The sequence below is a fragment of the Polyergus mexicanus genome, unplaced genomic scaffold (assembly GCF_030449975.1).
Source record: "Polyergus mexicanus isolate NDT 795.1 unplaced genomic scaffold, iyPolMexi1.0 SCAF_2, whole genome shotgun sequence".
NCBI classification, from domain to species: domain Eukaryota; kingdom Metazoa; phylum Arthropoda; class Insecta; order Hymenoptera; family Formicidae; genus Polyergus; species Polyergus mexicanus.
Window position 1 is genome coordinate 13,117,058 of NW_027223322.1, and position 15,720 is coordinate 13,132,777.

Consider the following 15,720-nt stretch of genomic DNA (forward strand, 5'->3'; position numbering starts at 1 on the left):
TCAACCTTACGCCTTTAAAATTTCATCTTCCTCGATATCCTAATTTCTACATGCTGAATATAATGTATTATTAACTTTATTCTTTACGAACCGCGTTGTAATTTGTAGCAAAAATCTTGCGGTGAAGATCGCGATGTTGTTGAAAGAGCATTTTGCGAGTTCTAGTTCCTCGAGTTAATGTCTGTTACGTGCAGCGAGTTTTAAAGGGGGAACATATGACCCCTTTCTCTTTGACGACGCCAATAAAATCTCGAATATAAGCGAATCTATCATTATTTAATTTTTATTGGCCTATTTCTCGCTTTTCTCCTCCCATCGAGAATGTCTTGAGGATTTTAATGCGCGCCTCATTATCTACATCGTAACTTTGATAATTAATGGATGAAGCGGCGTCGCAAGTAATTACAGATTCAATATCAAAGACATTTTATAGATATATATATTCGCAACTATAATTTTTTTGAAGCGTATACAAATATTCGAAAAATATTGTAATTGTTGAAATCGAAAAAGTAAGAATATTATTTCATGGATCTGTCTGAATATTAATGATGACAACTTTGATTTCATTTCTCATTTCGTTTCTCGTCGTTTTGCGTATCTTGAGATATTTTAAAGCACACACAATCAAATTTTATAATAATAAAAATTAATAATTCTTTTTTACAAGATATTGAAAGCGAGAATCTCATTCTCCTGATTTTAAAATCACCAAAACTTTGCATATATCTTTGTTAAACGATCGAGTTTGTTCCAACGAATAAATTTCGGTTTCGAGCGAGTATATGTACATGCGCCAGTAATCATAATTAGCACACAAGTTTTAATTACGAGACACGATTCGCGATGAGACCGAGCTTGTTGCTGCTTTTAATAAATTTTACTTCGATAACGGGACATGGGATGAAAATGTCGGATATTTTGCTCGAATTTTCGCTCGAATTAAATGACGAAATATGGCGTAAATATTCCATGATAATGAAAAGCGTCTCAGCAATTTTTCATTCATCATTATACATCGCGTCTCTATAAATACAATTCTCTTAAATTATTATAGAATATTTACAATTTAAAAAAACATGTTTTATTAGGATAACTCGATGCTTTAGACGTAGCGTCTATTAGCGTTTTCCCCTTACGTGCGTGCGGTCTTTGCCTTCCATGTGTCTCGAAAAATAAATGTTAGGAGAGTCGAATGTACGATCGGCATTCGATTGCCGTGAAACTATTTCGAGGGAACGCGCGCGACACAAACGATGAGATTCCATCGTCGACAATAAATACATAATTAAGCGTCGTTGATGTCGATACGAGCGACGAGGATATTTAACGACGTGATAAAATCAGGTAACGAGTGTCACGAGGAATGGACCAGTATTATATAGCGAGCGGTATACAATAGAGGCAAATCCTCAGCCGCAGGGCGCGTCTCCCGGCTATAATTTAAGATATCTGACAATTCTCTTTCTTGATAGTGTTTTATTCAAGCACTCCTCTGAAGAGATAGAGCGAGCGCGAGCAAAACGGATCACAAAATGATGAAGTAAACTTCTCGAATGCATTGAGATAATAATTAGAACTACTGTGCGAACTCATCCGGAGGATGACTCGCATTAATATGTATAATTGCAATCATCTTTATATATGTATTTCCCGATTCGATCAAACAATTCCATCCACGAGGTCTCGTTTATTCAACGAAATTCTACCTGGTGCAAATATCATTGTACAAAACATATTATTTTGCACGAAATATATCGATAATGCGAAATGATGTAGATTTCTCGAAGACGATCTTGGACAAAACAAAAATATCTCCTACATTTAAAATTATGTAATAATGGTTAGTTTATCGGTATATTTCAAGACAAATTCTTATTCTAAATAATACATTTGCTTGCATAATATATAAAATTGCTCATAATTACATACATAAATGAGAAAGAAATATATAAATCGAAATAAATTATATTTTCTCGTATTTTTTCAAAATACATTTTATTGTTTCAACCATCAAGATAAGTTACTATGCGTAACGGTAAATATACCTCTTGCCATACCAGAAGCGTCTGGTGGAAAAATGAGATTACACTGGAAATTTAGGATTCACCCTCGAACGCGTTTTACCACGTATTATCCGAATCCACTTTGAATCCACCCCCGGCAAGGACATTCGATTTCCCTCCCCTTGGCAGCCCGGTAGCGTCCACCCTCTGTCCGCAATGTGCTTTGCGATTTAAATTTTGTCGCGGGACGAATTGCCTGACAAATCGGATTTTCACCATCGCGACGAGTCACCGGCGATCAAAGCTCGGCATTTTGTGCGTTCTTTTTTTCATCCATTTTTTCTTTTGTCTCGTTCCATACGAAACAAGATTCGCGAGAATCCAATCGACGAACTGTCCAAAATAATTTGAATATTTTTCAGCCAAAATCGATCGTTTTATCCATCGATTTATTTTTAGAGAGTATCGCTTATACGAAAGCAATATTTTAATGATAACGATCTTAAATGTCGCATATGTTTAATTTATTTTTTTAACATGTAAAGCGTGCCCTGAGTGAAATCCCTGATTATTTTCACGTGTAATTAAACAAATCGCCTGACAAACTGGTCTGAAGATATGCACGACATGCAGAGTAATAGTGCTCGTTGTAACGTGACTTATTTAAAAAATGGCGAATGAGGTTTCCGCATCGTTCGGATAATCAAGATACACGGGAAGAGAGGACCATCTTTCTTCGCGATTGAATGGAGACTCCACGGAGAACGGGACGACCACCGAGTGGCACTCGCCGGCTATCTCGAAAGAGATGATGCTCGGCGCTTTAATTAAGTGGCGTCTCTCCCTTATCCGGCGAAAGAGGCAGCTCGTAAAAGAAAAAGAAAAATGTTGGTCCCCCTTTGCCTGTGGCGAATGAAAAGCTTTCGAGCTTCGCTACACTTGCGATACCGACCTCAGCGATCGCTATTGTCCGCAAACGTCCTATTTAAGAACGACGTGCAACAAGTATCGGCATTCATCTGCGGCTTTTATTTTCGCCGTCTCGCGAGCTATGTACGATCCTTTTTTTTTTTTAATTAATCACTCAGAAGCTGTTGATGATCCGCTTGCTTTTAATATCGAGATTCATCGCTCTGCCTTTTAGCCGACGTATCAATTTAAATTCGTGTTTCATCGATTATTGTTTAACTTGTGAGAAAATATGTATTGCATAATATATAAGTGCAGAAACATTTGTTTATCTTTTTGAAATATGAGTAAAGTTTCATGTCTCTTGGATCAAAAAGAAATCGGAGGAGTACGGATGTGCCCATATTAGAGTATCGTTAAGCGAAAGCGGTTAATAAATGATCAGTGATAATTTGTGCCAGTAAAAATCCGCAACGATTAAGTCACAATAATTGCAGCACGAAAGCCCGAATCTCCGCCGGATGTCGTGTAATTACGCGGAGACCTTTACGGTGTCGCGACCCAATGATTTTATCGTCCGACGATTTAACGAGACCCAATTCTGCGTACGCATTTGCCAAAAATAAAGCAAACCGACACGCATGACGCTCCTCGATAATTGGCACGCGATTACGCAGGTCGAATAACGAGAGGACGTGTTCTGAAATACGGTAAAGTATACAGAACATAGACGTCAAGTAAAAATGAGGAATCTATAAAAATCCTTGTACTGTTATATGCGCTACACTCTATAACTTGTGACAGTAATTAACTTATAAAATCGAGATAAGAAATAATTATATAGCATAACAAGAAATAATTTTTTTCGAATTATCATATATGCGTGACTATGGCTATCATATGTTGGAAAAGATTCAGCGTCAAAAAATTGCGAGTGCGAGAACGATTATTCTCTTTCTTGTGTTATTGGAGTGTGTTCACATCACGTTATTAGTACCAGTTGTAAATGTGGTATTCAAGCGAAACGGACACGGAATTCTCTTCTCCCTTCCCTAGTAATTTTTTTATTTCGAAGGCACTCCTAGTACATATATGCATTTATGAGTACCTCATTGTTAGAGTCACTTTTCTTATACTACGATAAGATCTATTATCAACGTCTTAGCTTCGATAGTATCAGCGACGCCTTTTTTTCTCGCAGCACTCACGTCGATTGAAGAGCGAGAATCGAGCGATATCGCGAGATGTAATCTTATCGATGGCAAAAAGCAGAGCCTGGGAATGCAGGCGTACGTCTTCTAATTCAAAGAATTCTTCATAAATCGAAAAAGAGGAGGGTATTTTAAGATCGCATAAAAAAACACACGACGATTGCCGGTCGCGCCGCATTACGTTCTTCCTCCTTCACGCCGTAACAATCTCGTAATGGAAAAAAGGCTTAACAACGTAAGCGTTCGCGCGCGGTGCGGACGAGGGGGAATCGGAAGGGGGGACGGATGCAATTTCGCGAGGAAGATAGAGGCGACGGCCGCGGGCGAAACACGCGTTTCCAGCCGACACACACGTGGCTTTCTCCCGCCGCTACTGTATCAATTCTGTCAATTGTCAATTCGTCCCAGCACGACGTAGGGAGGAGAAACGGGGAGGGGGGAAGAGGAGGAAAGGGGGAGAAATAAAGCGCCGTTTGAAGTGCGGGATCCGCGTAATCCCATTTGCAGCTAGCGAGGCTGCCGGGAGAAAAAGAGACGAGGATCGAGACAGACGCCACGGCACTTGCGCGTCCTCGTTCCCGCCGTCGCCCTCTCCTTTTCCCCTCTTTCGCGAATTAGGTAGCCAAATTCGCTCCTTCCACGGGATCGAATCTCATCGCTAAAGGCTCCCTCGCCCACCCGGTTCGTTTCCGCGCTTAAAGTTGGTCTTTCCTTTCCGCTCTTTTCTATTTTTTTTTTCTTTTTCTTCTCTTCCTCCTCCTCCTACTTCACCTCTCTTTTTCCTCGTCGTCGCAATACTACTCGGCCATCGCCGCATTCGTTCTTCCGCTTTCATCCACCTCCATGAAATCTTTCTATACACTCACCGACAGCGAAGCAATTGCAACAGAGTGCTCTTTCGCTCGTCCTGAACCTGTTCGAGACCCCCGCGGCAGAGAGCACCGCTCATCTGCTTAGCGATTCCTTCCTTCTTCCTTCCTCTCATTGCTCGTCCTTTTCTTCATCCTACGCACTCTCCCGCTCTACCTTCTTACTGCCTTCCTGCTGCTCACAGGTCATAAAATTGCGGAAACACGTGTGTCACGATGCGATATGATGCGCTTCCAATTGATGCTTCTTCATCAATGATTTTATGAAGCTGCGTCCAGATCCAGACTAATGAATTCTCTTATTCTAAAAGAAATAAATTAATATCTAAAATAAGAGATAAAATATTTTGACGTGACATAGAGATTCATATACATGTCTACTGTTTCGAGTTTCGGCCAGAAATCACGATTCCTACTGGTATAAAAAAAATTCACGGTCCGATATAAATACAAGCGTATATTGATAGCCTAGACCGTCAACGAGCTGAAATTAATCGGCACCCTTCTTCGTTTACGTTCTTCTTTCAATGGACCGCGCTCGCTCTCCGGCTTGCGTTCCGAAACTTCTCTCCATCCTCCTCTTCCTCTCGGTCGTCCTCTTTTCTCTTGTCCAAATTCTCCCTGCCTCCTCTTTTCTGGTACTCTCGCTTTCTGGCCGGCTATTAATCCCGTCGTAGTTGGGGTCCGGGATTATTGAAATTATTATACGGCAGCGAACCCCGAAATCGGAGGGCCTGTACATTTCGAGATTCCAGCGCGAGCTAGTTTCGACGCTCCCGTTTTGTGTTCACCGATGTGCGTGTTTGCGTGCGCGCAAACTCTGGCCCTCTACTTCTCTCTCTTTCTCTCGAAGGCCAGCAACAGTGCGGAATCACCCAGGAAGCGGAGACGAGCATGAGAACGAAGGGCCACGAAATAATGAGTCACCCATCTATCCGCTTTCGGTCCATCGTGCGAGCCCGAAATATCTCGTTCCGGCGCGCATCGCGCACGCGTCTCGTGTCGATCATTTCCACAGGAGAGACAATGACAGTCTATCGCGGACGGCTATCGCAAAAGAGACATACGGTGAAATTCGTATTTAAAAATTAAAGCTATCCCGGAGTAAAAATGTGCACCGACCGTAATGGCGAGGTCGACGTTGTAAGGATCGCGTGCGTTAGGGTGAACCGCACAATTAGCGGCCACTTTAAGAATATTTGCTTTCTACATCGCGGGATTATTAACAGCTACGCAAATATTGGAAATAACACACGCGCATATATATTCTCGGATTTTACTTTAAATGCATAAAATCGCATTTGCAAAACGAATTGGATTATGGATTCAGCTCGTTCTCATTCCGAACGCTTCGAGAACAGTGAAAGGCGAAGACAATATTCTTAAGATTGAAATCTCATGACAAATAAAAAAAAGAGCCGCGGAAGAAAAAATCAAAATACATTCACACAGTTGTCTCTATAAGTTTTATTACTTCTAATCTTATGCTTAATCTTAAATGCATTCCTTTCGTGCCTCCTCATGCAATATTCACATTTTCTTCAACTATTAATCGCAACTATTTAGCGCATACTAATCGTGTAACGATATTCCTGCATGACAGTTTGCTTTCGAATCTAAGCGACTTGCTCTTTCGCGTGCCCCCGAACTGGAACACGTATTTGATAGTCTTGCATAAAGTACGCAATCACCGGCGATGAAAAAACGCGCCGTGATATATCATTGTCATTCCTACCGCGATCATATTACGTTCGTATACACGTGATCTAGTGTGGATGGTAAATATTTCAATTTTTCTTATTAAATAATTTTTAGTTAAGAAAAAAAATTACTCCTACAACAGCTAACATATATCAAGTAGATCAATTAGTATGAATAATTTATTAATGCAGCGAAAAAGAACATTTCCATCGTCGCATAACATTTTTTTTTTTTTTATATAATAAAAGAGTTATACCGATAATTTTCTTCGAACATCTTTAAATTATTAACTATTTCTTTCCGTAAATAATTTTGCTAATTCTAAATAAAGATAAAAATTTTACTTTTTAGGATATTCAATAATCAAATCGTAGGTTACATTTTAGATGAGATAAAAAGTATTTAAAAATACTTGTTATTTAAATCGTTAAAAATCTTTAAATATTCGAAAAACTAGTAGCCATCAATGCCGCTAAAAAAAAATAGCTATTCCTCTTAAATTCTAATTCTAATGGGGGATATTCCCTGATACCTGAACGAGCTATACATATTATGGTACAGTGTGACGAGTCGGTGTCATCATTATAACAATATTACAGATGAATGAAAGTGTAATATATGTCGTTTCGCGGCGAATTATACCGTTCACGGTGAAATCGGGCTTTTCACCCCACTTTCCCCTACTACGACCCCTACATATTGCCCCCAGGGAAGGGGAAAGCGCGCGCATACAAGAGCGGTATGGTACGTGCAGCCCTTTTTGTGACAGACGCACTACCTCGCCACGGTGTTGTCGCGTTAATCCAAAGGGGATGATTGAGAGGTGCGGCCCAAACGGGGCGTGTACGCGATTTACCTACCTACCTACCTACCAACCTACCCCTTTTATATTACGACGACACGGCGATCACGCGAATACGCGGGTTCGGGAGAACCGTTATCGATCCTCGAGCACGTCGTACGAAGAGAGAGATCGCTCTCCAGGAATTATGAGACTCGCCCTCAGTCGTAGCCTCGCGTGTCCCGCGCGCACTCGTCGTTCCCTCTTCGAGCGACCGGTTATTACGCCGCTTAACGCGCCGTTTTGTACAATGTCGCGTTAACTTACTCGCTACTTTGTATCCGTCAATCGGACGCGTGAGTAAGAAATGGGGAACGAAAGGAGAGAATAGATTTTTTATTACGCGTTCAAGGATAGAAATTTTTCTTCCAAGACGAATTTTTATAAGATTGCGAACGGAGAGATAGATCTCGATACATGGATAACGTGTTTTTAATTTTACGATATTTTCTCTTTAGCTGGTGGATAAAAAAAAATGATGTTTTTGGAGAAGTTTTTGTAGTTCTTTCAAAAGGACTACAATTGTGAAAGAGATAGATTTTTGGTAAGATATAGAAATAAATAAAATCATTATACTGATGTGATTTTCAAACAGGAATATAAATGCTGATTTTAACTTGATTATTTATTTTTAATCTTAATAGCGAAAATGAAAAGTAACGCTAGAAATAGAATCAGGCAAATTATTATAAATGGCCCTCTATCCATATATAAACTAAATATTGGCAAATTTTTTTTAAACATTGCATATTTAATTCTAAGTCCTGTTATTCTTATATATACGTAAGCAATTGAGCATTCTACGGCGGTCACATCAGTGACTTTTATAAAGATGGTTTCGTTAAGTAAATTCAATCTTATGTCGTCCCGTGACGTCGCGAGCGCCGAGAATAAATTAATAACCACGTTCTCGCTTAATTGACGTCAGGTTCGCGCGTTCGTTCAAATTAATGGGTGCTCCGTGCGTACCCCGAAAATCAACACAGATAATAACTTGTCCCATCGATCCTCCCGAAGTGCGAAATTAAAATGTAAATTGAAAAACGCGCGCGCGCGAGGCGGAGATTGTAATTGATTCACGAGGCGCGATCGCGATCGCGTCTCGCCCGCGTACGTGAGACCGAACACCGATATCCGTAAAACGTTCGACAGGTGTTCCCATGACGAGGAGGAAGTGATTTTACACGGCAGTTAACGTGGTAAAGTGCTAATGTGCGAATTAATATAGCGGTCACTCCATAATACTGGTCGCGCATCACGAATCTTTGACGGATATGGCCGCTCGCGTGTAATATCCGCACCTACACGTGTATCCCTGAACTGTACAAATCAGTCGATACGTCAAAATAGTTATATTGCAGTCTCTTCCTACTTTCTGGCAACGTTCATCTCGATCAAAGCGAAACCAGCAATAATAATCTTATATAAACGTCAAGCATTTGTTTTACTCTCTAACAAATTATTGTTTATTTTACTACAGTATAAATAATTGCATTTGTGAGTAATATAACAGAAATAATTCATTAAATTAGTAAGAAAAAATCTTACAAAAGATTTTCTCAATGATATATGCACGAGAACGGTAATAATTAAAAAATAACTTCTACAAGATCAATAAATATTGACTTATATGACTGTTACTACTATTATCATTCATTATTATTATTATTATATTTCTTGCATTAGGAATTCAAAAAATATCTTTTGCTTCTTCGCTTCTCGATAAGAACATTGCATCGCGCGATAAGCAATCGGTTGCGGTTCGTTGCGATTAGAAGCTTGCCGAAATATCGCCTAGGCTCTGACGAAATTCGCGCGCGAGCGACCAGAATACCTTTCTCCCGATTAATTGCCGTGACGGCGGTCGACACAACGGCAATCTCTTTTTTTCTAATTAATACGTATTGCACATTTCGTGCCGATGAATCGATCGCGACCGCGGACGGATTCGGCGAATCGACTTGAGAAGAGAGGAACACGAGGACAGGCTCGGGTCCCTCGCGTGTCTCCCGGAGGATCATCCGGCTGATTCATCAGTCCACGAACTTAATTAGCGACGCACTGCGTGAGTCTCGCGATTCGTTTAATTGCCCCGCCGGGGCGCAATCTCCCTCCCGAAATTACCTTTCCAGGTATCGTTTTAGGTCTGGCCGAGAATCGTTTCTGTCACTCGCATCAGACACATGGTCGCATACAAGGACCGACAATGAGTATCCCGCCGATATTATCGTCTCTTTCCGTCAGAGATATCTCTCGTGTTCTTACGTTGCTAATCGTATATTTGTCCGGAAGTGTAAATTTTTCGGCTCGTTATCTCTTCTTCTTATACCAGGGATCTCGTAGATAATCAATAGTTGTAGTCCCTAAGCAGAAGGGAAAAAACGCTATCTACTTTGATAGAACCAGATAGACGAAATCCCATGGTTACACTTTTTGTTCGTATAAATGTACAAGGTGTCTCGAATTTAAATGGCAAAACTTTAGGAGTGTGTAGGGGACCGAAAAGCTAAGACAGAAAGTCCTTTAGAGGTTTGCTCGGTTTTGCTCCATCTTGGAGAAAATCACAAAAAAAGAAACAAAACAAGTTTTCGTATTTTTACTTATTTATTTACGTTTTATTTATGTTATCATCTATTTAATGCGGATATTATTCAAAATGTTGTCAAAATATTATTCAAAACTCTAAACGACTTCTTGTCTTAGTTTTTCGGTCCCCCCCTGCTCTTGAAGTTTTGCCATTTAAATTGGGGACACCCTGTATATACATATACGTGTGTGTATGTACAATTTTGTGATGAGATTTTGTATATATATATAATGAATAATAAAATATACGTATTCCTCGATTATCAGTAAATTTTTTTCTAAGGATTTTCGTAATACAATATACGTAAATACGTTTAACTCCATTCATGATCTTGTATTCCTACATAAATGTAGTTCATTATTTTCTCGTCCATTATGATAGAGATCCCCTGACGATTAACGGCGATGGAAGAATCCGTAATCGTCGTTTTCTCACAGGATATCTTAACCAATCTTGATGAAGACGACGAATGTCTTGTAATCTTTAACCGCGACCGAAAGGGGAGATCCTTTGCAATTTGCCGATATTTAGATTCCATCTTGACATTTCTCATTAAGCGTTTATTATTCGGACAAACACATTGGCATATCTTTTCTACGACATGATTTCCGTTACGGTAATACATACATCTACATACATCTACTCAAGTCCATGTGCCATCTAATATCTAATGTATCTCGTCACTCACATGACAATTCACCTCGTCGGTGAATTAATAAATAAAATATTTTATGTATAATTTTGCCGGATGCCGAGATCGCTTTTAGATTACGTAATCGAAAAACGTGACATCGTTGAGACAAATCTCGACGCTACCGGAAACGGCGGAAGAAGGCGAACGTATTAATTTAACATAAACGTTACCACTAAGATAGTGGCCTCGTGCGTATCACAACCTTCAAGGATTCACGATACATACATTACGCACGTATAGACGTACATGCGTTCGTTGACGGGGTAACCCGCGGAAGCATGCGATATTTCTGTGCGTCGCAACGACTATAAAAATCTCTCTCCCACCACGCGTTTCTCCGCATCGATGTTACCGGACACGATAATTAACTGTCTCTCTCTCTCTTCTTTCGTCTTTCTTTCTCTCTCTCTCTCTTTCTCTCTGGCGCGTCGTCACATCGCTATCGGAATCCGCGGGCCTTTATCTCGTTTCGAGACCCGATGTTTTCTTGCCGGTCGAATGCTTTTAATCTTTCCTTTCGCCGCGAACCTAACACGTTACGTATACGTTATCGAGCCTTCAAATACCGGGGCCGATTTGCCAATATATATTAACTGATCCTTTACGTATTTCGCTATCTTTCTTTAACTTATAGTGCTACTTGGTAATATGAGCGGAGAAGGAAAAATGAGTTAATTGCTTAGTACAGGTCGGTGAAAGTTGATAATAGCTAATGTGAGATATAGGAAAAGAAAGTATGGAATAATTATAATTGTAATCGATAGAGGACAAAACTTTCCCATATTTTTTATCAAAATATATCATCATATTACATTGTCACAATACGATTTACATTTAGAAAACGATTAGGAAACAATTAGAGAGATGGCACAAGTCGGGCATTGCCGTGCGTCATTAAGACGACGACAAAAAATGCACGCGTAATGCGCGGAAAAAGATTGAACGTTATTATTTAAAAACATCCTTAATAAAAAAACACACTATCCCCGTAGTTTCCACTATTGCGTATTAACATCCAGTAAATCTTTTAGCGAGTCCGAAGAATTCAATTAGCGCGTAAAAAGTTATAATCCTTATTGCACATCGGCGTGTAAAACGCAGAAGCGTAAAATTATTTCCCGCCGTGTCGTTGATGTATATATCAGAGATCACCGCGTAGCGTGATCGCGGAAAAATTGCTGACGATTTCTCCAACCTCTCTTGCACATTGATTTTCTGGAACGGCAACAATGTGAAACCGGGTCCCTCTTAATATGTGGCAGTTCCGTTACAATCTCTGAAATTAGTGTACGCTTTGGAGCATCTTCTTCGAGCACGAAGCAACGAACGACGCACGAATAAGCGAACCGAAAGAGGAACGATGCGCTTTCGAGTTCAATTAACGGCCCCGGGGCGTCCTTATGATTTTCCCCGTGCATTTTCGTCCAACTCGTTTCTTAACGCGATGCGTCCTACGAAACAAATCCCCGTTTTTCACCAGTTTCATAATTCTTTGTTTATATCGTAAATGTGTTTGCAGAAATTCTCAAGTCTGGCATTAATTATATAGTGACCTGTCTCTATCTGTTTCTATTTATTATTACAATTATTTTCTATAACATTACAATACGCTAGAGAGAAAGGGAGCATATAAATATTAATCCCCATAAATTCTCGAATTTATATAATTTTTTATTATATATAGCTGTAAATTATACTTTTTTATATTTGTAATATATCGTCAATATAGGAGGATAGAACTGTGATTTGTCGACGTGACGCGAATTCCGAATGTAACGACGACCGAGCGTGAATTGAGATATCAATCCGTCAAATCTATATAAGTCGCGCCGAAGCTCTCTGCTCAAATGCCGTGCGGTCTATTTAAAAGCGGCAGATTCTCCGCCATTTCTCCAAAGTCTCGAGATGGAAAACTCGATCCGACACCATCATTGGCCCGCGATCGGACGCGAGACCCGGACGCGTAAGATATAACTGGAAATGAGATAAAGAAAATTGCGAATAATTCAAATCCAAATTGCCACGGACATATTCCCCGACAAACAGCGATTCGATCGCGAGGGGGAGGGTACGGCGATAAAAGGAAGAGGGATAGATAGATAGATAGATGGAGAGGGAGGCAGAGAGAGAGAGAGAGAGAGAGAAGCGAAAAGGAGAAAGAGAGAAAGAGAAAAGAAGCGCGAGCGCGCGCGAAACCACTCTACAACTTTTGATATCGATGCATCATCTCGATCCTCGCACCGGGTTCTCTGATCGATTTTCATTCCGCGGGTTGCACGGCGGCTCGCTATCCGGGTGCTATCTTCTTCAACCACCTCGTCTTCGTCGACTCGCGTCTACGGGGTGCCCGAGAAGTAGCCGCGGGACGAAGGACTCGTCAGCTCTCAATTCTATATCTGTTCGTAATCTATTTATAGTATTATTAACGTGATTAGTAAAACGCGATCCAAGTTGAATAATAACCGATAATATTATAATATCGAACTGAATATACGCTGAATTTAGTTTGACACATCGTTTCGAAATGCTAATTAAATAAAAGAGTTTAACATGGCAAATTTCTATCTAAATGTCGATGCATTCAAACTATTGGCAGAAGATGTGGAATATTTTCGCATGAACGAAAATAAACAAGCTCTGCTGTCGCTAATTTTAAGATTTGTGAGAAGGAATAATTATTATATAGGTCTCGTACGGATGATACGTTAATATCGGTTTCCAACAGATTTCGATTTTCTGTGGCTGATTCCATTATATTGCCGTTTTATTTATGTAAATGCATTTTGCAATGAAATTTATAATGACTTGTAAAGTTGTTAAATAAAATTCAGATTCCGTAAGAAGATTATTCTCGCTCATGCGAACGCTCCGTAGCGTGCCTAAGGGGTAAGAACGAGCGCACGGAAGGGACACCTTGTATAAAGATACGTGTAGGGCCCCTCGCCCGCACTCCCCCCCCCCCTCCCGTTCCACGGGCAGTGTAAGATATCAGCTAAGAAACAGGCCCGTCCGAGACTTTACGACCGCTCTTATAATTATCTCCAATAAATATCTCCGCGGCACGAGAGCGTATATCGAAATACTTGGGCGGGTCAGAGGTGAACTCGTACCTCCATCTTTCGATCAACGCGTTTCTTTTGGTCGCCCCGCGTTCTCACTGATAAATTTATAATGTTAAGCTCGCGAAAGAGCGGCAATATCGCGAGAGGGCCGGGCTCTCTACCGGCGCAATAAGGAATGGGCCTGCTTAATAAGCCGGGTGACCACACGCGAACGCGGGGATGAAACCACCTTCTCTTCCTCCTGCTTCTGTTTCCCCTTCTGTTCACGGATCGACGAACTAATTTCGCGATTCGAATCTCGATTAGTCTCCGCGACCTCGCTCGTATCGCGCGTACGCCACGAGCGCAGAGCGCGAGCGGAACGTGCGATCGCGCCAACTATCAGCGATACGATATAACGTTGATTTGCTTACGCCTCTAACATGCGGCAACATGCGCAACATTGATGAGCTAGAGGCACAACTGTGTGCTAGAGAGTTAAATTGAAAGTGCAGATAGAGATTGCGTTGCATTTAAGATTCTCCCTCGTCCCCCTCCTCGCGAGCCCGATAACGAGATCAGCTGTTGTATGTTGAATTTTTTGGAGAAGAACACTTAGAAGCTGATCCTTAACATTGTTGTACGGAAAGAAGTGCTCGAATGTAAAATCCTCCTTTAATCATAAATTGGCAGACGAATTAGTCACGTACGTACGTGCGGTATCGATAGAGATTTTGCATTAGATTTTCGATACGTCAGTTTTTTCTCGAAACGCATTCGCTCATCGACTATCGAAAGGCTCGATCGAGCAACGATCGAGGCGACGCACGCTTCCTCGAAGAAATATAAAAGTTATTATTAACTTATACCTCAATTACGAAGATATCGAATTGGCAATCGCGCGGGTTACAGTCAAATAAAACGGTACGTTAATGAAAGCTAAACTAAACACGCAGCGATACATCGATAACGCACGGGGTCCATCCCTCCCTCCCCCTTGCATCGACCCCGTTCTACTCGGCCGCATCTCTCTCTCTCTCTCTCTCTCTCTCCGCATACTCGGAGATACCAATAAGACGAAATCGTGTGTGAGATTAACGCGTCATTAAATAATTACAGCGTGCCCGGTTACGCCGTTGGCGTAGATGACGTATAGCAGTCACGCATATACGAGCACGCGTCACGTCGCACGGAGCAGCGCGGCGATAAGGAATCGGCGAACGAGCGAGGGTATGCACACGCGATGCAACGAAAAAGGAAAGGAGGACCCTCTCGCCCGCCCGAGAGATCCGCCTAATTATTCTTTCCATTTGGACTGCTTCTTTACCCGAGCGTGGACGGAGTCGACGGGTGACCTGGCTCCGCGCTCTGGAACGACGGACTGCCGATGCCGCCGCGGCCACACAGATATACGGATGGATACTCTCTATCCCGAACCTACCGCGCGTCTTTCAACTGACACACCCATTCTGTGAGGTCGATTAGGATAAATGTCACGCGGGGATAAATATGACCGTAATATTTCTAAATGGAATGTGTGTAAAAGAAACCCGATAGTAATTTACAAAATTGTCAAAAATCACAATGGCTCTCTCTTCTTCTTCTCTCTCTCTCTCTCTCTCTCTCTCTCTCTCTCTCTCTCTCTCTCTCTCTCTCCATCTATCTATCTCTTATTTAATTATTATAGTACCGCAAAATTTTTTAGAAACAATACTTATTTTTATACATTTCTCAATACTGGTTAAATAAAAACTGAGAAAAAAATTTACTCTTTAAAATAAATTCATCGATAAATTCATTGTTAAATTCATTGTTAAAATGTATCAAATTCCAATAATAATAATAATAATAATAATAATAA

The 15,720-nt window shown here is 40.9% G+C and overlaps 1 protein-coding gene across 1 annotated transcript in view; it reads left to right on the forward strand.

Moving 5' to 3' along the window:
* The window catches only part of LOC138940713 (uncharacterized), a 171,235-nt gene extending 155,828 nt beyond the window's left edge, over positions 1 to 15,407 (forward strand). Inside the window, exon 4 of the mRNA XM_070309881.1 lies at positions 14,979 to 15,407. Within this exon, the coding sequence (XP_070165982.1) occupies positions 14,979 to 15,004 (26 nt within the window). The 3' untranslated portion in view covers positions 15,005 to 15,407. The remainder of the gene's footprint in view (positions 1 to 14,978) is intronic.
* Positions 15,408 to 15,720: the final 313 nt, after the last annotated feature.